Source organism: Stomoxys calcitrans, chromosome 1 (assembly GCF_963082655.1).
Source record: "Stomoxys calcitrans chromosome 1, idStoCalc2.1, whole genome shotgun sequence".
NCBI classification, from domain to species: domain Eukaryota; kingdom Metazoa; phylum Arthropoda; class Insecta; order Diptera; family Muscidae; genus Stomoxys; species Stomoxys calcitrans.
The window spans coordinates 211,731,008-211,756,618 of record NC_081552.1 but is presented as its reverse complement, the minus strand read 5'-3'; the positions used below and the strand labels follow the sequence as shown (position 1 = coordinate 211,756,618).

Here is a 25,611-nt window from a genome sequence, read left to right as displayed (position 1 = left end):
CCCAAATTTCGGCGACATTGGATAATAAATGCGCTTTTTATGGGCCCTAAACCTTAAATCGAGAGATCGGTCTATACAACAGCTATATCCAAAACTGGACCGATCTGGGCCAAATTGAAGAAGGATGCCGAAGGGCCTAACACAACTCACTGTCCGGAATTTTTAGCATCATCGGATAATAAATGTGGCTTTTATGGGCCTAAGACCCTAAATCGGCGGATGGGTCTATACGGCAGCTATATCCAAATCTGGACCGATCTGGGCCAAATTGAAGAAGGATGACCAAGGGCCTAACACAACTCATTGTCCCTAATTTTTAGCATCATCGGATAATAAATGTGGCTTTTAAGAGCCTAAGACCCTAAATCGGCGAATCGGCCTATATGGCAGCTATATCCAAATCTGGACCGATCTGGGCCAAATTGAAGAAGGATGCCAAAGGGCCTAACACAACTCACTGTCCCGAATTTTCGGCATCATCGGATAATAAATGTGGCTTTTATGGGCCCAAGACACTAAATCGGCGGATCGGTCTATATCGCAGCTATATCCAAATCTGAACCGATCTGGGCCAAATTGAAGAAGGATGCCGAAGGGCCTAACACAACTCACTGTCCCGAATTTTCAGCATCATCGGATAATAAATGTGACTTTTAAGGGCCTAAGACACTAAATCGGCGGATCGGTCTATATGGGGGCTATATCAAGATATAGTCCGATATAGCGCGTCTTCGAACTTAACCTGCTTATGGACAAAAAAAAAGGAATCTGTGCAAAGTTTCAGCTCAATATCTCTATTTTTAAAGACTGTAGCGTGATTTCAACAGACCGACGGACGAACGGACATGACTAGATCGTCTTAGATTTTTACGCTGATCAAGAATCTATATACTTTATAGGTTCGGAAATGGATATTTCGATGTGTTGCAAACGGAATGACAAAATGAATATACCCCCATTCTTCGGTGGTGGGAATAAAAAGTTGGCTATCAGATTGATATTGGGAAGCTTAAAACAACTCACTATTTAAAATTTCAGCGAAATCGGGTGATAAATACAGAAGTTATGGGCTTTAAACCCGAAATAGGCAGATCGGTCTACATGGCAGCTTTATCGCCCACAGTCCGATCTGGTCCATATTTGTGTTGGATATTGGGAGGCTTAAAACAACTCACCAATTCAAATATCAGCAAAATCGGGTAACAAATGCAGCTTTTATCGGCTTCAGACCCTTAATGGGCAGCTATATCCAAATATGGTCCGATTAGGCCCATTCAAAAACATAAGCTTTGTGCAGCAAAAAGACATATCTGTGCTAAATTTTAGCTCAATATCTTAATTTTTGAAGGCTGTCGCGGACAGACAGATACAAAGACATGGTTAAATCATGTAAGAATTCTACGTCGATCCGAAATATAGATGCTCGAAAATGGATATTTCAATGGGTTGCAAACGGAATTGTGGTGGGTATAAAAACCACGGACGGGCTATCAGCACTGAAAGGATATGCAAAGGGACGGACGTCCGGAGATACTTTTGTGAGCCAAACTTCACATTTTACCACAGCTACAGTAGTGGTGCAGAGTAAAGTTTGAGTTTTCAAAATAAACTAGCCCAACCGGGATATCAACTACATGCTCTACTCCCAAATACCTTTTATTTGAGCCCCATATTGCCATGGTCGCTAAATATGTCTCATTTAGGGGTGTTTTGAGGGTGGGCGGCCCCCCAAACACTGGACTCCATGTTTGAATATCAGATCTGTGTTTTACTCTCAAACATCTTTCATTTGAGTCTAATATTGTCGTGATTGATCTATAAATATATTTGGTGGGATTTGGGGTGGGGCGGCCCCCCTTGGTACCTCATCCTAAATATGGATACCAAATGTTTGGTTTTAGGTTACTGAAAGAGAGTACACAACATTTCGCTTGAATAGCAAAAATTAGGGTAAGGGGGAGAATACGTCCGCTCCGCCATAATATTTCGTTTCTTATACCCACAACTATAGGATGGGGGTGTACTAATCTAGTCATTCCGTTTGTAACACCTCGAAGTATTGCTCCAAGACCCCATAAAGGATATATATTCTTGATCGTCTTGACATTCTAAGCCGATCTAGCCATGTCCGTTTGTCGAAATCTCGATAGGGGTCGAACGCGTAAAGCTAGCCTCTTGAAATTTTCCAAAGATACATACTATTGATGTACGTCGTTGGGGATAGCAAATGGGACATATCGGTTCAGATTAAGATATAGCTCCCATATACACCGATTTCCCGATTTGACTTCTTAAGGACGTGGATGCTGCAGATGTTGTCCGATTTGGCTGAAGTTTTGCATGTAGTGTTCTGTTATGACTTCCAACAACTGTGCTAAGTACGGTCCAAATCGGTTCATAACCTCATATGGCTCCCACATAAACCGATCTCCCGATTTGATTTATTAAGGACCTGGAAGCCGCAGTTTTTGTCCGATTTGGCTGAAATTTTGCACAAAATATTCTGTTATGAGTTCCAAAAACTGTGCCAAGTACAGTCTTAATCGGCCGATCTCCCGAATTGATTTCATGAGCCCCTGGAAACTGTAAACTGTTTTTTCCGATTTGGCTAAAATTTTGGGCATAATGTTTTGTTATGACTTTCCAAATCGGTCAATAACCTGATACAGCTCCCATATTTTTTTGATCGGGATCAAAAGGAAAGAAAAGAAGTGTACTCGTTTCTCTATGTGCAAAAAAAAATTTGTCCCTTGTGTAATGGACAGTTTAATGTCCGTAGTGGCATGGGTCACCAATGCCAAGAATGGGCCCCTATTATATATCTTAAGCCTCTACAGGGCCCAATTCTCATCCGATTTGGACAAATAACCACTTAGGGGTAATATGAAGAATATATGTTCTTTATACGATCCCCATGACTCTATCTCAGTATTTGGAGGTGTTACATTGGGAATAACAAGATTAGTAACCTCTTGTCCAATGGTGGTGGGCATAAAAATCTACAGTTAAAATCCTGTTTCTATAGAACTTTCCTTCAAACACATTTTCACGACATCTTTATTTTACCTTAAAAAGTATTTAGGTTCTTGAAAAAAAAAATATTCTCTACATTTTCAATAAATAAGAGCAAATTTTTATTTATAATTATTTTTTTTGTTTCAGGTATGTTAAACCAAGGCAGACTAACAATGGTATGCAAAAATTTTATTCTTATACATGACAGTAAAAATAATACCACTGCAAATCAATGTTAGGCAACTGAATATTGTGTCCGTGAAGATAAAGTTAACTTTAACTAGTAGAGACACAAACCAATTCAATTTTCAGCGTAATGTTAACACGTTAACAGAGCTCTGTTATAAAGTTAACAGCAAATATTTTCTCTAAAGTGAAACTGCTCTGATATGGCCAATACAATCAAAAATGGCAAAAATCTTTTTTTCTTCAATACTTAGAGTGTCGTTTAACGCATTTTTGGAAAGCCCCAGTCCAGATAATATATCCCCAAGCGGTGATTGACGCACTATTTTTCAGTCCGTCACAGTGGGCTCATCTTTATCTAGAATAGCACTCGTGAGGAAAGTTGGTTCATGTATGTAATGATGGTAAATATTTATAAAATTTTAATATTTTTTGGGAAATTTAAAGCGTTTGTGATATATTTTGGTTTTTATTGTTTTTTGCGGAATTTGGAGCTAAAATCGTTTTTTTATTATAAAATATTTGCTGTTAACTTTATAACAGAGCTCTGTTAACGTGTTAATATTACGCTGAAAATTGAATTGGTTTGCGTCTCAACTAGTTTAAGTTAACTTTATCTTCACGGACATCTGAATATTTGCAGAAAATTAAAAATCCTTTCAATATCAATAGACTTATGCAAATTATTATAGACGTTAAAAGACGTTCTAATCCTGATGCACTGAATTCAGCTTAATATTTTGTCATTGTTTAGTCATTTTGCCTTGACTGACTTTTTGTTCCATTCATTCAAAGATTTATTTGGATATTAATTTACTTAGCCTTTTAAGTTAATAATATTTTATGATTATGGCTCACCCCTTCAGATCGATAATTAATTAGACATCAAACAAAATGTGACATTTGGAATCTTAAAAACTAACCAAAGTATAGTCATAGCTCGCTTCACACCGGTTTTATGGTTTATAAATTCACTTTCAATATAAATAGAAAATAATAAAAACAAAAGTTAAAACTATAATAAAAATCACATGTGCTGCTGACATAGGGTGTACTGAAGAAATTAATGTGAAAACAAGTAAAAACCATGGCTCGTATTTGCCGGATACTTTTCCCGGTATCAAGAAGTAAAATCGGGTAATCGGTTTTTATGATAGCTGTGTCAGGTAATGGGAGAAGCCGTTGTACAAAATTTCATTCAAATCAGATAATAATGGCGCCCTCTGGAGGCTCAAGAAGTCAAGATACCAGATCAGTTTATATGGCAGCTATATCAGGTTATGAACCGATTTTAACCACATTTAGCACAATTGTTGGAAAACATAACAAAGCACCTAATGCAAAATTTCAGTCAAATCGGATAATAATTGCGCCCTCTAGTGGTCAAGATCCCAGATCGGTTTATATGGCAGCTATATCAGGTTATGAACCGATTTGAACCATACTCGGCACAGTTGTTGGTAGTCATAAAAAAACACGTTACGCTCAACTTCAGCCCAATCGGATAAGAAGTGCTCCTTCCAGAGGCTCAAGAAGTCAAGACCCCAGATCGGTTTATACAACAGCTATATCAGGTTATAGACCGATTTCATCCATACTTAGCATAGTAGTTGGAAATCATAACAAAACAGCTCGCGCAAAATTTCAGCCAAATGGATAAGAATCGCGCCCTCTTGTGGCTCAAGAAGTCACGTTCCCAGATCGGTTTTTATGACAGCTATATCAGGTTATGAACCGATATGACCCATTTACATTTCCAACCGACCTACACTAATAAGAAGTATGTGTGCGAAATTTCAAGCGGCTTGCTTTACACCTTCGAAAGTTAGCGCGCTTTCGACAAACAGACGGACGGATGGCCGTACATGGCTAGATCGACTCAGAATGCCGAGACGGTCAAGAATATATATACTTTATGGGGTGTTAGACAAATATTTCGAGGAGATACAAACAGAATAACGAAATTTGTTCAACAAGTAAAAATGTGCTACCCTCCACCATGAATCGCATTTGTCAGGTTCTTTGTCCGATATCTCTTTATAGGCAAACAATGGATGCGAATTGCATTGCTATTGAGGCTCCATTGTCTTAATAGCGCCCTCTATAGGCTTAAGTAGTATAATCGAGAGATCGGTTTATATGGGAGCTATATTAGATTATGAACCGATTTGAACCATACTTGGCACAGTTGTTGAAAGTCAGAACAAAAGACTTCATGCAAATTTTCAGCCAAATTGAATAATAGTTGCGCCCTCTAGTGGCTTACAAAGTCAAGATTCGAGATCGGCTCATATGGAAGCTATATCAGGTAAAGAGCCGAATAGGACCATATTTGGTATATTAATTGAAAGTTAAAACAAAACACTTCATGCAAAAATTCAGCTAAATCGGATAATAATTACGCCCTCTGGCTGTTCGAGAAGTCAAGATCCGAGATTGGTTTATATGGGAGCTATATCAAACCATAAACCGATACAATCCCTGTCGACCTACACTAATAGGAAGTATATGTGCAACATTTCAAGCGCCTAGCTCTAGACAGGGCTAAATCGACATAGAATGTCAAGAGGATCCGGAAGATATATACTTTGTTATACCTACCACCATAGGATGGGGGTATACTAATCCAGTCATTCCATTTGTAGCACCTCAAAATATTCGTCTAAGACCTTATAATGTGTATATATATTCTTGATCGTCTTGACATTTTGAGTCATTCTAGCCAAGGTCCTCCGTCCGTCCGTCTGATGAATTTACGATAGCGGTCTAAAGCGCAAAGATTGCCGCTTAAAATTTTGAACAGATACTTAGTATTGATGTAGGTCATTAGAGATTGCAAACGGGTCATAACGGTTCAGATTTGGATATAGCCCCCATATAAACCGATCTCCCGATTTGACTTTTTTGACAGGTAGTGTTCTGTTATGACTTCCAACCACTGTATCAAGTATCATCCAAATCGGACAAGAATATGATATAGCTCCCATATAAACCGATCTCCCGATTTGACTTCTTGAGCCTCTGGAAGCCACAGTTTTCTACGGATTTGGCTGAAATTTTGCACGCGGTGTTTGCATGCGACTTCCAACAAATGCGCTAAGTACGGTCCAAATCGGTCTATAACCTGATTTTGATCGCAATTTTTGTCCGATTTGGTTGAAATTTTGCATTCGGTATTCGGTTATGACTTCCAACAACTGTGTCAAATACGGTCCAAATCGCTCTATAACCTTGTATAGTTCCGAAATAAACCGATCTCCCGATTTGACTTCTTGAACCCTTACAAGCCGCAATTTTTGTCCGATTTGGCTGAAATTTTGCACGTAGTGTTCTGTTATGACTTCCAACAACAGTCCAAGTACGGTCTAAATCGGTGTAAAACCTGATATAGCTCCCATATAAACCGATCTCCCGATTTGGCTTCTTGACCCCTTACAAGCCGTAATTTTTGTCTGATTTTGCTGAAATTTCGATTGTAGTGTTCTGCTATGATTTCCAACAACTGTGCCTTACAAGCCGCAATTTTTGTCCGATTTGGCTGAAATTCAAATTGGAACTGAGCAAAAGTTAGGACAAATCGGACAAAAATTGGGGTCCAGGGGCCAAATCGGAAGATCGGTTTGTATGGGAGCTATACCACGTTATAAACCGATTAAGACCGTACTTGACACAAGTGTTGGAGGTCATAATAGAATGCTATGTACGAAATTTCAGTCAAATCGGATGAAAATTGAGGCTTCCAGGGGCTCAAGAAGTCAAATCGGGTGATCGGTTTATATGAGAGCTATATCCAAAACTGAACCGATATGGCCCATTGACAATCTTCAACGACCTACATAAATATTAAAAATCTGTGCAAAATTTGAAGCGGGTAGCTTTACGCGTTCGACCGCTATAGAGATTTCGACACACAGACGGAAGGGATCAACATTTCGAGGTGTTACAAACGGAATGACTAGATTAGTATACCTCCATTCTATGGTGGTGGGTATACAAATCAAAACGGAAGATCGGTTTGTTTGGTGCCCATATTCATTTAAGGGCGTAGCACCATTTATCATCATGCTATTTCAAGCATAAATACCCACGCACCCAAAATCTCTGCCAAATCGGAGAAAAAGTGAGGCTTTTGGAGGCCCAAGAATTCAAAATGGGGAATCTTCACTGCAATCAAATCGGATAACAATTTCGATATTCTCAGGCGACAAATCCGATGATCGATTTATATGACACCAAGCGAGTACCTTACTCACTCACCGGTACACGCCAATATGCCACATTTTAACCTGTTTCATGTTACCCGTGACTACAAGCAACTAAAGCGACTTGTTTTGCCAACCCACCCAATGATGCTATTACGGCCATTAGACTTTTTTTTTTCTCCAACACATTGTATGCAGCAGTAGCAGTAACAGCAGCAGCAGCAGCTGATACAAATGCTGCTACAGTGAAGGTGATGAAAAAAATTAGAAATTCAAATGAAAACGATAGTGATAAGAGTCTACAATGGCCTATTGCAAGCAAGTTGGCTGGCTATTTAGCAGGCCAGCTAGCAGGTTAGCTGTCAAGTGGCTACCTACCTAGCCAGATAACTTTTGCACAGACCTCTTCTTAACTCTGTTTAGTGTGTGATTTGTGTGTTTCTCTCTCGTCTTTTTTTTTTCTTGCGATTAGGTAGTCAAGTATAAACAAAAAATTAATTTTAATTAATTCAAGTATTTTATTGTTTGCCTGACCTTTTCATTGTTAACAATAATTGCTTGGCTTAATTAATGATGATTTCTTGAGAACTGACAAATGGAGAGAGAGAGAGGGTATAAAAGAGAAAACACACAAGGATTTAACACAATTCTTAACAACAAAGTTGAAGGGCATTCCAAAGTCACACTTTTGTTCAACAACTTGGTAGGCAGCATAATTAATGTCTAGGTTTTCTTTGGGAAAGTACCTCAATACGTGTATCCCAATACGTGGATCCCAGATTGATTAAAGGTTGGTAAAAACAAAAAAACAAGTAAAACCGTTAAGTTCGGCGGGGTCGAATACCATTCACCATGGGCATGATCTTTGAATGACGTTTTCAGATATATAGGAAATCAAACTATTGGGTTGCCCAAAAAGTAATTGCGGATTTTTTAAAAGAAAGTAAATGCATTTTTAATAAAGCTTAGAATTAACTTTAATCAAATATACTTTTTTTCTAAAGCAAGCTAAAAGTAACAGCTGATAACTGACAGAAGAAAGAATGCAATTACAGAGTCACAAGCTGTGAACAAATTTGTCAACGCCGACTATATGAAAAATCCGCAATTACTTTTTGGGCAACCTAATACAATGTTCAAAATTTCAACCAAGACGGATGATATTTGCAAATCCACAACCAAACTGAATTTTTGTATCATGACAGCTATGGTACAATGCATAAGCTTTTGGTGTTGTTGTGACACCTCTGCCAATCCTTAGCACTCCTGTAAGATGGTAATGTGGACCTTAGACTTTTCTAAAACACCTGCCAGGACATTTAATGCAATTGCTCTGCATAAAGTTGTGACATTTGCGAATCATGATGTTTAAAACATTTTCGGGGGTCATCCACACTAGAGGAGTTCATTTTCCAATCAACATGTCTAAGGTGCATCCAACTTTTGTGTCTTTTGAAAAATCCTAAAAAAAACACTTCACATGATTGCTTTCCCCCTGTAAAAGTTTATCAAACCCATAAACAGCCATAAAGTAAATCCCACAAGTCCACACCTAATTGGCCTACTTTAAACGAGACCATAAAAAGAGTTGCATGCCAATAAACCTATAAAGTCAAGTGATTAAATTTTAACTTTAATTGAGAAATATTGATGAGCAGCCAAGGTAGGTGGGTAGTTGATAAGTCAAAAATTACCCAAACAAAGCAAACTAAAAAAGACAAAGGCAAAGTTATACAATCTTCAGTGAGTCAATTGAGAGACCTTCAGGCATACAATTCCCCCCTCCCCCACACTGACTAAATCTAATTAATCAACAATTGTTACAATTTGACGTAATTTGGTTGGCAACAAAACATAAACACCAATGTTTTGATGAAAGTTAAGGAAAGTGTGATCAATCAATCGATTGCTGTATTTAAAAATGTCTTTCACCTACCCCTTTGTCATATGTCATAACCATCGTTATAACCTTTTCTTGAATAGAGTGCCAACAAGTGTCGAATGTTGATTTTTTAACACCCCACGAACTTGTCGTAAGTTTAGGCATGTGACCAAACTCAAGGAAATCGTAAACGATTCAATTCGATTCGTTTCAATTGCATACATCAAAAATCAATCACTTGGACAATTGATTCCTTATGTCTGCACTCGTAAGTGAAACAAATTCCGGAAGCAAAAGTGATGAAACAGACATTTAACACTCAAATTGCGTCTACAAATCAATCATACAGATAATTCATATTGTCTACTTTTGCGGTCAACTCATAGTGGGCTTTATGGGGTACTTGATGAGGTGTTACAAAAAACACTTGTCTTTTTCTAAAAGAGCTGTGATAATGATTTTCTTAGGCAAAATATTGCTGAATAATGTATAACCCTCTTCATTATATACCGTATTTTTTCAAAGATGCTGTTGGACGCAACGTTACGGTGAATGAACACATTTCGAACCGAACACTGATTTTGGTAATAAAATTCAATGATTTGCAAGCGTTGCTCGTTAGTAAGTCTATTCATGATGAAATGTCAAAGCATACTGAGCATCTTTCTCTTTGACACCATGTCTGAAATCCCACGTGATCTGTCAAATACTAATGCATGAAAATCCTAACCTCAAAAAAATCACCCTTTACAAACTATACGCATAATGTAGCGAAATACATTGGGCCAGCTAGTGATACGCTACATCACTACCATGGTACAGGAGAAGAAGAAAGAGATAGACCCATTGATAAGCACACCGATCGCCTCAGAATCATTCTGGGTTGATTTAGCTATGTCCGTCTGTCTGTCCGTCTGTCCCATGTTAATTTGTGTACAAATTACAGATCGCAGTTTTCATCCGATCATCTTAAAACTTGGTATAGGCATGTTTTTCAGCCTAGAGACGAAGACTGTTGAAATTGGATAAAATCGGCTCAGATTTGGATATAGCTCCCATATATATTGGGTTGCCCAAAAAGTAATTGTCGGCAATATAGTAGTAATATAGTCGGCGTTGACAAATTTTTTCAACGGCTTGTGACTCTGTAATTGCATTCGCATTCTTTCTTCTGTCAGTTATCAGCTGTTAGCTTGCTTTAGAAAAAAAGGGCGCCAAAATTTGTTTGCATTTGTTTGTTTGGCGTCAATTTTAATATGGGTATCACATGTATTGAAAGAAATTCATTTAACAAACCGAATCAACGCTTGTGATATGCACCTTAAACGCAATGAATTCGATCCGTTTTTAAAACGAATCATAACTGGAGATGAAAAATGGATTGTTTGCAACAACGTTAGTCGAAAACGATCATGGTCCAAGCATGGTGAACCAGCTCAAACCACTTCAAAGGCTGATATCCACCAAAAGAAGGTTATGCTGTCTGTTTGGTGGGATTGGAAGGGTGTGGTATATTTTGAGCTGCTTCCAAGAAACCAAACGATTAATTCGGATTTTTACTGTCAACAATTGGACAAATTGAATACAGCCATCAAGGAGAAGCGACCAGAATTGGTCAATCGTAAAAGTGTCATATTCCACCAGGACAACGCTGGACCGCACACATCTTTGGTCACTCGCCAAAAACTGAGTGAGCTTGGCTGGGAACGGTTGATGCATCCACCATATAGCCCTGACCTTGCACCATCAGACTACCATTTATTTTGATCTTTGCAGAACTCCTTAAATGGTAAAACTTTCGGCAATGATGAGGCTATAAAATCGCACTTGGCTCAGTTTTTTGCAGATAAAGGCCAGAAGTTCTATGAGCGTGGAATACTAAATTTGCCAGGAAGATGGCAAAAGGTTATCGAACAAAATGGCAGTTATATATGTGATTAAAGTTCATTCTAAGTTTTATTAAAAATGCATTTACTTTCTTGTAAAAAATCCGCAATTACTTTTTGGGCAACACAATATGTTCGTCCGATTTGCAGTAATAATGCAATAAAATGTCATTTGTCAAACGATTCTCTTGAAATATGGTAGGAAGGATTTATATATAGGAAGGATATATATATATATATATATATAGCCCGATTTGCACTCCTAGAACCACTGCAAGCGTATTTAATGACAATTCTTCCCAAAACTTTGTACAACGCTTTTCTCGACAACTGCCACAATATCAGAGAAATTTGCTCCATATATATGTTCGTCCGATTTTAAGAAATATTACAATTAAGTGCTCATTTCTTAACCGATTCTCCTTCCTATGACTCTCGACATTAGTGGTAAGTTTCATAGAAATCGGTTCAGATTTAGATATAGCTCTGATATATTTATATATATATATATATCGCCCGATTTTAATTTCTAGAGCCACAGCAAGTGCATTTATTGACTTATCTTGCCAAAATTTTGCACAACGCTTCCCTCGACGACTGCCACAATACCTGAGAAGTTTGCTCGAAATCGATTCAGATTTAGGTATAGCTCCCATATATATGTTCGTCCGATTTTAAGAAATATTACAATTAAGTGCTCATTTCTCAACCGATTCTCTCGACATTTGGCAGGAATGATTTTCTTATGTCTCTCGACATTAGTGGTGAATTTCATAGAAATCGGTTCAGATTTAGATATAGCTCTCATATATATAAATCGTCCGATTTTAATTTCTATAGCCACTGCAAGCGTATTTAATGACCAATCTTCCCAAAACTTTGTACAACGCTTTGCTCGACAACTGCCACAATACCTGAGAATTTTGCTCGAATACGGTTCAGATTTAGGTATAGCTCCCATATACATGATCGTCCGATTTTAAGAAATATTGCAATTAAGTGCTCATTTCTTAACCGATTCTCTCGTAATTTGGCAGGAAGGATTTTCCTATGATTCTCGACATTACTGGTGAATTTCATAGAAATCGGTTCAGATTTAGATATAGCTCTCATATATATATATCGCCAGATTTTAACTTCTAGTGTCACAGCAAGTGCATTTATTGACTTATCTTGCCAAAATTTTGTACAACGCTTTCCTCGACGACTGCCACAGTATCTGAGAAGTTTGCTCAAAATTGGTTCAGATTTAGGTATGCAAATGCAAGTGGCCCTCTTTTTATAGCCGAGTCCTAACGGCGTGTCGACACCTCTTTGGAGAGAAGTTTTACATGGCATAGTACCGCACAAATGTTGCCAGCATTAGGAGGGGAAAACCACCGCTGAAAAAATAGAGAGAAATGTGGCGGCCCTTCCAAATTCCAAATTTGGAAGGTTATCTCTCCAGGATAAATTTTTGTTAATAATTGGTCATATTCGACTTCGTTGGGCGATCTTTTTGGACTAATAACCTCGAAAACTGTCTGCTGATCAATAAATAAATACAAAACACATAGGCTAAAGAAGAAGCATATGCAATTGGCTGACCTTCTTATGAAATAAACCACGAACATCACCCGCCACTTCAACATCCCATCGCACAGCAACAGTGGTCTCTATCTAAACATTACACATTTAAATTTTATCTATCTTGCGCTCTTATTTTACGCCAACTAATTACTAATTTTAGTATGTTCTGATTCGAATTTTAGAAAATCCAGCCTTATCTTGCACCTTCGTACCATGAGTGACCATTATGCAAAATTTCAAGTTTATAGGTTCAGCCACTTCATCTGGGCGAATATCAGTAACACTACTCCTTTAAATATGTGGATGTAGATGAAGTCACCTTCCAAGAACTATTAAAACTTATTTTTGTAATAATTCAATATAAATTATTTCTGAGTTTTAAGGCACATATCTTGTTTTATTTGCTCGTGCCTTACAAATTAATGAACTACATTTATTGACAACAAATTCATATTCTCTCATTGGTATTCATATCTTTTCTCAAAATTGTAAAGCCATCAACTTGACACTCAGTGGTAATTTTTGCAACAAGTCAATGAACGTTGCAGTTATTTAAAGTTTTTATTGATCGAATATCACTGCCAGAAATTTCTTTGTTTGCAAATAACAGTATGTATATTTTTTTGTTTGTTTTCTTTTTTAAATATTATGTCCCATTCTTAATAAAAAAAATTGACAGTATTGTAATTTTTTATGTATTTTTATGAGCGTCTTTTTAATGTATTCTTATTATATTAACCACAATTTTTTTTTTGTTCAAATTCAATTTATTTTTCTTTACTGTCATTCATGCGCTTGGCATACTTAATTAGCAAGTTTCGCGTTTGGGTTCCAAGAAATTTTAAAAAAAATTCCATTCCCATCCCATTCAAATAATGTTCTTGCACAATATCTCGACTGTCTTGATATGTCTTAATGTCCAGTTGTGCTTGGTTCAAGGATTTATACACCCAAAGAAAACAATCAAAGAGATACATGGAATGTACATCAAACCGTAAATGCTGGACAAAATAACTCCGTAAACGATGGGGTCTAGGAGGTTCACACCCTTTATGGGTTTGTATGGCAACTATATGAGTATGAATATACCCTCCACCATAGGCCGAGGGTATACTAATTTCGTCATTCCATTTGTAAACCATCAAAATATTGTTCTGAGACCCAACAAAGTAAATATATGCTCGATCGTCTTGACATTTAAAACTGATTTAACCATGTGTCTGTCTGTCAAAAGCACTCCAAAGGAAATTTTGCACAAGTACTTCTTCTTTTAGTGAAGGGCGATTGGGATTGTAAATGGGCTTATCCGGTCCAAGTTGTTGTTCTTGTAGCAGTATGTTGTGTTCTATCTTTTGTCCATCTTTTGAACATCCAGATCCAGAACTTTGTCACTAAGGATCTGGGTCTGAGTGGAGTGGGTCTGGCTAGGAAGTTAAACTGGTGACGTGTATCGTGTGGACCCAGATCACAATCGGACATCCATCCTGCATGTTGCCCTCAATCCTTGTTCTGTAGAAGTTAGGGAGACTGCAACTGCGAATGCAAATCTGCCTATGAACGTTCAATAAAGTAACAGGGACCGACTTCTCACATATAAAGGAGTACTGTCCAATTCAAGTTTAAGATCAATGGTAAGGAACCTCTTTTTTATAGCCAAGTCCGAACGGCGTGCCTCAATGCTACACCTCTTTGGGAAGAAGTTATTACATTACGTAGTACCTCCAAATGTCGCCAGCATTAGGAGGGGATCACAGTGGACAAAAACGTCTGATGGCAAACTGACACTTAAACCTAATGAAAAACGATGAAAAATGTTCTCGCCAGAATTTCGACTCAGACATTCAGCGTCATAGGCGGACTTGCTAAACTCTGAGCTACGGTGGCTTCCTTGTAACATATTCAGGGCGAATACACTCCCGTTGTGACGTAAGGCCGGAGCAAGATCGGATATGCACCCTCTCCATGCTCAGGTTACACCTCACCAACCAATGATGAGGGGCTGTTCTGGCAAATCGAACAGAACTGGGGTCCAAGGTTCTCTTCAATCAGGGACCAGAAGCATGCGGAGAAGACACTCTCCCATGACGAAACCAGTAAGGAAAGGCAAAAGTCAGGCGGTGCCGACTTTACATTACCCTACACCTAGTCTATAATTACAAAGTGGCAGAATCTGAACCGATTTCGACCAAAATTCTTAGATATTGTGGTAAGCAACCAGGAAAGCATTGTGCGCAATTTGACAAAATTGGCCAATAAATACGCTTGCAGTTCCCCTTTAAGTGAAAATCGGGTGATATACATATATGGCAGCTATATCTAAATATGAACCGATTTCTATGACATTCACCAGCAATGTTAAGAGTCATAAAAAAATACTTCCTGCCAAATTTTCGAGAGAATCGGTTAACATATTATCACTTTATTGCAATATTTCTCAAAATCGGACAAAATATAGAAGCTACATGTAAATCTGAACCGATTTTGACCAAACTTCTTTGATATTGTGGTAGGCATCGAGGAAAGCATTGTGCACAATTTTGACCAAAATTGATCAATAAATAAGCTTGTAGTTGCCCTAGAAGTAAATATCGGGCGATATACATATATGACAGCTATATCTAAATCTGAACCGATTTCTATGAAATTCACCACCAATGCCGAGAGTCAGAAGAAAATCCTTCCTGCTAAATTTCGAGAGAATCGGTTGAGCACTTTATTGCAATATTTCTCAAAATCGGACGAACGTATATATGGGAGCTATATCTAAATCTGAACCGATTTCGACCAAACTTCTTTGATATTGTGGTAGGCATCGAGGAAATCATTGTACACAATTTTGACCAAAATTGATCAATAAATAAGATTGCAGTTGCCCTAGAAGTAAATATCGGGCGATATACATATATGACAGCTATATCTAAATCTGAACCGATTTATATGAAAATCACCAGTAATATCGAGAATCAGAAGAAAATCCTTCCTGCCAAATTTCGAGAGAATCGGTTAACAAATTACCATTTTATTGCATTATTACTGCAAATCGGGCGAACATATAAATGGGAGCTATATCCAAATCTGAACCGATTTTTTCCAATTTCAATAGGTTTCGTCTCTAGGCAGAAAAACATGCCTGTACCAAATTTAAAGACGATGGGATGAAAATTGCGACCTGTAGTTTGTACACAAATTAACATGGACAGACGCACAGACGGACAGACTGCCATATAAACCGATCTCCCGATTGAACTTCTTCATCCGATTTGGTTAAAATTTTGCACATGGCGTTTTGTTTCAACTTCCAACAACTTTACCAAGTATGGTCCAAATCGGTGTATAACGTAATATATTTAGATTCCATATAAACAGTTTTCCCCATTTCCAGAGCCTGTATCCGATTTGGCTGACGTTTTTAATGTGGTATTTTTATATCCTCCACCATAGGATGTTTGTCATTTCAGGCACATTGTCTTATGCGATGTGCCTCAAATTTTGCATGACGTATTTTGTTGTGACTCCCAACAACTGTGCTTAATATGGTCAAAATCGGTTCATGACCTTTTATAGCTGCAATGTAATCCGACCTCTTATCCTGACTTCTTGGGCCGCTAGAGGGCGCAATTATTATCTGATTTGGCCGAAATTTTGCATGAAGTGTTTTGTTATGACTTTCAACAACTTTGTTATAGTATGGTAAAATCGATTCATAACCTGATATACTTCCCATATTAACCGATTTCGAATCGTGACTTCTTGATCCGCTAGAGGGCGCAATTATTGTTCGATTTGGCTGAAATTTTGCATGAAGTCTTTGATTTTGACATACAACAACCATACTAAGTATTATAAAAACCGGTTCATAACCTGATGGAGCTTCCATATAAAGCGATCTCCCGATTATACTTCTTGAGCCTCTAGAGGGCGCTTTTATTATTTGGTTAGGATGAAATTTTGCGTGAAATGTTTTATTTTGACTTTCAACAACTATGCTAGGTGTGGTCTAAATCGGGTTATAAACTGATGTAGCTCTCCTGTAAACCGATATCGGATCTTGACTTCTTGAGCCTCTACAGAGCGCAATTATTATCCGATTCAGCTAAAATTGCAAATGAGGTGTTTTGTGACGACTTCTAACAGCTGTGCTAAGTATGGTCTAAATCGTTTGATAAACCGATGTAGCTCCCATGTAAACCGATCCCGTATGATGACTTCTTGAGCCGCTAGAGGGCGCAATTAGTATCTAATTTGGATGAAACTTTGCAGTGTTTTATTGGAATTCCAACAACTGTGGCAAGTATGGTCAAAATCGGAGCATAACCTAATGAAGCTTCCATATAAACCAATCTCCGATTATACTTTTTGAGCCCCTAGAGGGTTTAATTTTTTTTTTCGGTGAGTCAGAAATTTTGCATGAGTTAATGTGTTATGACTTCCAACAATTGGGGTAAGTATGGTGCAAATCGGTTCATAACCTAATGGAGCTCCCATATAAACGATCTCGGATCTTGATTTCTATAGCCACTAGAGGGCGCAATTTTTATACGATTTGGGTGAAATCGTGCATGGAGAGTTGTATTTTGACTTCTAACAAATGTGCCAAGTATGATCTTAATCGGTTCATAGCCAGATGTAGCTCCCATATAAACCAATCTACCGATTATACTCCTTGAGCCTCTAGAGGGCGCAATTGTCATGCAATTTTGCATGAAGCCTTTTATTTTAACTTCCAATAACTACACTAAATATGGTCTAAATCGTTTCATAACCTTATGTAGCTCCCATCCAAAACCAATCTCACGATTTTTCTTCTTGAGCCTATAGAGGGCGCACTTTGATTTAGTTCCTATGTGTTTGAAAAATTCATTGAAAGAACTTGTCGAATACGGCGGTGAGTATATAAGATTCGATTTAGCCAAACAAAACGCTTTTTTACTTATTTCTATTATGAATTTTGAAAAATGTTCACAATTGCACCTCTTTATAAATTTTGAAATTTTATTTCCTTTCCATTTCAGGTCATCACAAAATACCCTAAGTAGAGGGTTTCGTCAGAATGAAGAAAGCCAAACGGTGGAGTTCAATAGCGGCCGGTAAGTAAATCCGTTATTTAAGTTTACAAAAACAATTAACTAAAATTGAAATCCATTAAAAATCATTGCATAACCATCATCAAGCAATCAATCAATGATGGATTCAAGCCTTGGCTAAAACCAAAAAAAAAGAAATATGTTAAATGAGGAAGAAACAAAATCTTCTCTGCAACATGATGAAGAAAAAATTCAAGTTCAAGTTCATCAAAAACGCCAACATCTTCTTGAAAGTCATTATAACTGTCTGCCAGTCACTTCACCAGGTGTTAGACCAAAGTCATGTTTTTATCCTCCGCAATATTTCAAATATTTTTTCTCATATTGATTGATTTCATTGACAACCATTGACTTGATGATTTTTCGTTGTTTTTTTTTCCAGCTCTCTTAGTTTTAGCCATAGCCCAGCAGATTGAAGCTGGTGCCCCATTCAAAAAAGTTTCCATTGCCCCCGCTTCAAAGACATCAACGACAACAACGCCATCGTTGGCAGCGGCGGAGGAGTCAAACTCTGATGAATCTTCCACAGCTGAGGTGAAAGTGGAAGAACAAAAGGTAATTTAAAATTTTCCAACATAAAAAATCCCGAAAAATCACTTCAACAAAGAAATGAAAAGTGTTTTGTCACTGGGCGCCAAATGCATATCGAAAGAAGTCGGTGACTAGCAAACAGTAGCCAAATGCATGTTTAACGTTAATTATGGCAGCCACTCTATGGGTCATTGAATCTTTCAATGCGTTGTGTTCCACTTACTTACTTAACCTTTTATGGTGGGCCTTATTGAGTTTTGTTTAAGTTTTTGCTTATCATTCGTATGCGGGGGCGAAAGTATTTAAATTTTATTAAACTGATCACGTTCAATCTCAAGAATCGCATTTTCGGCCATTATTTATTTATTTTTCTTTTATATTTTCATGTTATAAGAAAGTCATTAACCTTTGGTGGGGTTTTCGTTTCGTTGTAATGAATATCAATAGGCGCATGCGCACATGCGCGACATTGTTTAACCGGCATATATTTGAACAAAAATTAAATAAATGGTGAATTATTTCGAAATTATTTAGAAAGTTTACAGAATTATTGGGACTTAGTGGCACTTGATTGTGGGAATAACAGTAGACCCTATTTCTTAAAACGGGAGAGAGAATGTAAAGCTTTTTAGGCCTTAATGTTAGGTAAAAATAGGTAATTGCTGGCTGAATCATCTAGACCATGGTAAAACGGCTGAAACTGCAAATGTCATTTGTAAAATATTACCGCCTATGACGCTGAACGCCTGAGTTCGAATCCTGGCAGGAACATCAGAAAAGTTTTCAGCGGTGGTTATCCCCTCGTAATGCTGGCGACATTTGTGAGGAACTATGCCATATAAGAACTTCTCCCCAAAGTGATGTTGCTCTGCGGCACGCCGTTCGGACTCGGCTATAAAAAGGAGGTCCCTTATCATTGAGCTTAAAATTGAATCGAACTGCACTCATTGGAGAAGTTTGCCCCTGTTCCTTAATGGAATGTTCTTGGGCAAATTTGCATTTGCAAAATATTGCCATGAATATCTCTCAAGGATTGCAGCCTGAATCTCATTTTAGCTCCATGACAAGAGACCTCTTGCTTTGGCAGAGTCTAAAGAGCAAAAAAGTGGTCTAGAAACAAAAGACATCGGCCTAGTTTTTTAATTATGCGTCGAGTACGATATTTACCTTTGGGAGATGGACTCAGAGCGAAACCCTGTTCCTTAATGTAATATTCATGGACGAATTTGCAATTTGTGTTTACATAGCGAAACCTCTTTGTGGAGAAGTTTTAGAAGGTCTAGGTTCGGGTTTAGTTTAAATGGGTAGCCCACCTAAGGTGTGTTCACATGGAGGCTAGTTTAAAGAAGTTCGACATTGCTAAATTTGAATACCGACCATCATGGCCACACTTATCAACCAAATTTCGTAAAGAATTGAAATCGTTCAATGGGTCTAAATACTGCTACATCCAATTATAATCACATCTGCTGCAATCGGGCAAAGATGTTGAAGGGTCCAAAACTATTCTCAATTCCAAATTTCATCGATATAAGGTGATATCAGGGATTCGGAACGGAGCGGGCTTATATTTGTCAGAGAGGGAGCGAAATTTTTTGAACCCGGAGCGGAGCAGTTTCCAATCTCAAAATTCGCTCCGACAAAATAAAATTCTTTAAAATAGAATTTTTATACCCACCACCATAGGTAAGGGGTATATTCATTTAGTCATTCCGTTTGCAACTCATCGAAGTACCAATTTCCGACCCTACAAAGTATATATATTTCGGATCATCGTAAAATTCTAAAACGATTTAACTATGTTCGTGTGTCTGTCCGTCTGTCTTTGGTAATCACTCTACAACCTTCAAAAATTTAGATATTGAGATGAAATTTGGCACGGATACGTCTTTTTGATGCACGCAGGTTAAGTTTTTGAAAGGGCCAAACCGAAACATATTTGGACATAGTTGGATATATAGACCGATCCGCCGATAAAAGCTTTGAAGCCCATAAACGCTTTACTTTTTAACCGATTTCGCTGAAATTTGAAACAGTGAGTTGTTTTAAGTCTCCCCACATTCGACTCAAATATGGTTCAGATCGTACTATAATTAGATATGGCTGCCATATAGACCGATCTCCCGAAAAAGGATCTAAAGACCATAAAAGCTTTGTTTTTCAACCGATTTCGCTGTAATTTGAAACGGTGAGTAGTTTTAGGCCTTCCAACATCGGACCTTAATATGGTTCAGATCGAACAATATTAAGATATAGCTGCCATATAGACCGATCTACCGATAAAGGCTCTAAAGCCCATAAACGCTTTATTTTTATCCGATTTCGCTGAAATTTGAAACAGTGAGTTGTTATAAGTCTCCCCACATTCGACTCAAATATGGTTCAGATCGGATTATATTTAGACATAGCTGCCATATAAACCGATCTGCCGTTTAACGGACTGAAGCCTATAAAAGCTTTATTTTTAACCGATTTCGCTGAAATTTGAAATAGTGAGTAGTTTTAGGCTTCCCAATATCGGACCTAAATATGGTACAGATCGAACTATATTTGGATACAGCTGTCATATATACCAATCTGCTGATAAGGAGTCTGAAACCCATCAAAGCTTTTTTTATTACCCGATTTCGCTGAAATTTGAAATAGTGAGTAGTTTAAGGCCTTCCAACATCGGACCTTAATATGGTTCAGACCGAACTATATTTTAATATAGCTGCCATATAGACCGATCTGCCGTTTGAGGGTCTGGAACCTAAAAAAGATTAATTTATTACCCAATTTTGCTGGTTAAAGGTGAAATATAGAACGATCTCTCGATTTAAATTCTTGACCCTATAAAAAGCGCATTTATTATCCGATTTCGTTGAAATTTGACGCAGTGATTTATGTTAGGCTTTTCGACATCCGTGTTCTATATGGTTCAGATCGGTTTATATTTGGATATAGCTGCCAAAAAGACCAATATTTTATTCTACAAAATTTTACAGTGACTTATATTTATTAGACCACTCAATGTCCGTGCCGAATTTGGGTGCATAAGTTATCCAATTTTCACCGGATTGTGACGAAAGGGGGTTTACATATATATCCGAGGGGGTGGGTATCCAAATTGTTTACTTGTTTTATTTATTTTTTTTTTTAATTATGAGAGAAAAAAATAAGATTTACGATTTAAAAAAATTATGAATATGAAAACTTATATCAAAACAACACATCTGCTCGCACAACAACACCACACAATTACTTAAACCCTTCTTTGTTACAAACAGGGATAAATTCTTTTATTATTTTTAGTTTCATTTATAATTAAATTACCTCTAAAGTTGAAAACTGTTAATTTTTATATTTTCTTGAAACTGTATAGACATACATTTCACTGCTTTCAATAATTGCAATATGACTTTAAGCGCGACACCTACAATGCCGATTCTCATTTTTCCCAATGTGGCAACTGACATTAATGCAATACATTTTCTCACATAACACTACACTAACAAATGCTCGCCAAACACTTAACGGGGATATCGTATGACGGCACTTGTCTTCTTTGCTAATTTGCCAACAACAAAATTGCCAAAACTCTAAAGAGAATAACAAGCAGAGACATATTTTATTATTATTTTTTTTTTTTCATTTCTTATTAATCAAACTCCTAGGTTGCATACTGCACACTTTTTATTTATTTATTTAAAACTGAATAGACTTGTTTTCCCCTGCTTTTAAACATTACAATAGGACTACAAACGACAGCACATATTCTGATCCTTTTTTTCAACCTTTATGGCGATTAATCGAAGATGAGTTGTGTTAACATGAATTCACATTAACACAACACATCTTCTTGCACAACACATCCACATGCACATACATCGAACACTTAACGGGAGTATCGTATGACGGCACGCTCTAATTCGCTAATTTACCAACAACAACTGCAACGCACTCATCAAGAAAATTTTAACATTTGATTTTAGCCTTTTTAGACTACATATTACACTAATTTCATCTCTTACATATTAAATAATGGCACAGCAATGAAGTTTTATAAAAATTAACACCATCCCTAGCAACATTTTTGTAATATTTGACAATTTTGTCTGACTTTAACGCGGATCCGACCGATCGCGGAACAAATTTGCAAAATACTAAATTGGGATGCATACCTACATACTAAAGAAATGGGGTGGGGGTACAAAAGCAAAATGTGTTGAGAATGAAAGAAAGAGAGCGAGATGGAATAAGAGAGTTTTTAACATGGCAAAAGAACAAATACGGATTACTCTGGATTAGAGTAACTAATACAATAAAATATTCTCTTACGAAGTAAAGAACTTTTTTGTGCAGAGCAAAATAAAAAAGTAGGCAGTATACTGTTGAATAACATGATATGTACGTACTGTTTAAGAGGAGACGGATGTTAAGTGCGTAGCTGATTAACATTATAGAAAATTGCCTTTATTGTTGTCAATGTCACTTTTCCCATTTAATTTGTGCCATAACGTTTGTGTTAAATTTAATAAAAATTCGAATTATATGGAAAATGTTGGGTTTTACAAAAAAATTTAGATAGAAACTTAAGTTTTAGTTTGGTTTTATTACCATAGACTAGTAAAAAACGTGTTTAATTCGTCCGTGCCGAACTTTGGGTACCCACCACCATGGATAAAATAACCATCCTCTTTTATAATAGCTTCACTGCCATATCCATAGTAATACGCAAATGGGGGCTGATCTGGGTCATATTTGAATCAGGTCTGAGGAGAACTTTTATACAAGTCACAGTCTCAGCGAAATCAGGCAACAAACTAGCTTTTTAAGGGGTTAAGAGTCTAAATTGGAAGATCGGTCTATATGGCAGTTATATCTAAATAAAGTCTGATCTGGACCATATGCTGGTTGGATGACGGGAGACTTAATAAAGGGTGATTTTCTAGCTATTCTCTGGTTTAAATTGCTCTCGCACGTTTCGTGTTTTGTTTCACTGTCAAACATTTGCAGTTTTAACCAAGACTCGTCTTACAAACGAACAATGCTTGCAAATTATTGAATTTTATTATCAAAATGCGTGCTCTGTTAAGAAAGTTCATCGCGCGCTTCTTCTTCTTCTTCAGCGACGAAGCTCATTGGGTACATAAATAAGCAGAATTGTCGATTTTGGAGTGAAGATCAGCCAGAAGCATTGCAAGAGCTACCAATGCATCCAGAAAAAGTCACGGTTTGGTGGGGTTTATGGGCTGGTGGCATCATTGGACCGTACTTCTTCAAAGATGATGCGAATCGTAACGTAACTATGAATGGTAAGTGCTATCGTGAGATGATATCCAACTTTTTTTGCCCAAAATGCAAGAGCTTGAGTTGCATGACATGTGGTTTCCACAAGACACTGCCACATGCCACACTGCACGCTTAACAATGGACTTATTGAGAGGCGAATTCGGTGAACATTCTATTTCACATTCGGGACTAGTTTTTGTGAGCTATGTTAAAGCTCATGCCTACACAGACAAGCCCGCTTCAGTTGACACATTGGAAGACGACATTGAAGCATTTATTCGTGAGATATCGGCCGAAATGTTGGAAAAAGAATGCTAAAATAGCACTAAGCGGATGGACCATTTGAGGCGCAGTCACAGTCTACAATTTCATAAAATAATCTTCAAACATTAAATTATATGGACCGTACTATCGATTCAAATAAAGTTTTCATGCATTTTTCTGAATTTTATTATTATTTTTTTTTTTTTTTTTTTGAAAAGACTTTATTTCATCCCGATATTCTTATGATGTCCGATTTTGGGTGTGTTTCGGCGGTGAGGTGACACTTGGCCCTGAAAATAATCTCATCATCGTGTTCTTCTCTCAAATACCATGTATTTAAACCCCATACTGTCATTGGTTTAAGGGAAGTATATAGGGCCAAACACATGGCCCCAAAATTGGTTATCAAATTCGTTTTCTAATCTCCCATACCTTTCATTTGAGCCACATATTGGCATGGTCGGTAAATTTGTACCCTTTGGGGGGTGTTTTGGGAAAGGGGCGTTGCCCCAAATGCATGGTCCCACATTTGGATATCGGATTCGTATTCTACTCCCAAACAACTTTATTTGAGTCCCATATTGCGATGATAAGTAAAAATTTGCTTTTTGTGGGGTATTTTGGGAAAGAGGTAGACCCCCAGAAAATTGTTCCCGAAAGTGAGTATTAATCCGTGCTATATAACCAATACCCAATACGTTTCATTTAAACTCCACATTGACATGGTCGGTAAATATGCCCAATTTAGGAAAGTTTTGGGGAGTGGGTGGTCCCCCAAACACTTATATCAGCATTGTGCTCTATTCTCATATCATTGGCCTCAAAATTGGATATCAAATTCGCTTTCTAATCTCGAATACCATTCGAATACCATATGTTCGGTTTGGGGTATGGGCCCTAAAAACTATGAATATCGAGCTCCACTGCCTTGAAGACCCAAATTTAATTGGTAAACAAATACGTCCTATTTGGGGGTTGTTATGGTGGTGAAACGTCCCCTAGACATTTGTTTTTGAATGTTGATATCAGATTCTTGGCCACTCCCAAATACCTTTAATTTGAGCCCCATATTTCCATAGCCGGGAAACATGACCGGTTTAGGGGGTGTTTTTTTGGGGGATGGGGCGGCCAGCCAGTGACTTGGCATTGAAAATATATATCAGATTTGTGTTCTACTCCAAAAAAAAATCTTTTTTGAGCCTCATTTTGCTATGGTTAGCAAATACTTCCTATTTGGGTGTTTTATGGGGGTGGGGTTACCCCATAGACACCTTTTCCCGAATATTGATATCATATTCGTGCTTTACTTCCAAATACCTTTCATTTGAGCCCCATATTGCTATGGTCGTAAATTTGTCCTCTTTGGGGGATGTTTTGGCCTCTTTGGGGGATGTATTGGCGGGCGGCCGCCCAAACACTTGGTCCCATATTTGGATATCATATTCGTATTCTACACTCAAATACCTTATATTTGAGCCCAATATTGTCATGGTCAGTAAATAAGTCGTGCTTGGGGGGTGTATTGGGCAAGGCCAGAAACTTGGTCTCACATTTGGATATCAGATAGGTATTCTACTCGCAAATACCATTCTTTTGAGTCCCATATTGCCATGGTCGGTAAATATGTTCGATTTAGGGATGTTTTGGGGGTTGAAGTGGTCCTTGGACCGACAATTGGATATCAGATACGTTTTCTGATCTTAAATACCTTTCATTTG

The 25,611-nt window shown here is 37.5% G+C and overlaps 1 protein-coding gene and 1 long non-coding RNA gene across 7 annotated transcripts in view; one reads left to right on the top strand and one right to left on the bottom strand.

Annotated features, from left to right (window-relative positions):
- Positions 1-25,611, top strand: part of LOC106086479 (nucleolar protein dao-5) — a 151,798-nt gene that overhangs the window by 105,623 nt on the left and 20,564 nt on the right. For all 6 annotated transcript variants that reach the window (XM_013251187.2, XM_013251178.2, XM_059371037.1 and 3 more), the window contains 2 exons: positions 17,753-17,827; positions 18,207-18,379. In XM_013251187.2, coding sequence (XP_013106641.2) covers positions 17,791-17,827; positions 18,207-18,379 — 210 coding nt within the window. In that variant the 5' untranslated portion in view covers positions 17,753-17,790. The remainder of the gene's footprint in view (positions 1-17,752; positions 17,828-18,206; positions 18,380-25,611) is intronic.
- LOC131998582 (uncharacterized) overlaps positions 1-25,611 on the bottom strand; it is a 211,953-nt gene that overhangs the window by 180,905 nt on the left and 5,437 nt on the right. The gene's annotated exons all lie outside the window — the stretch shown is intronic.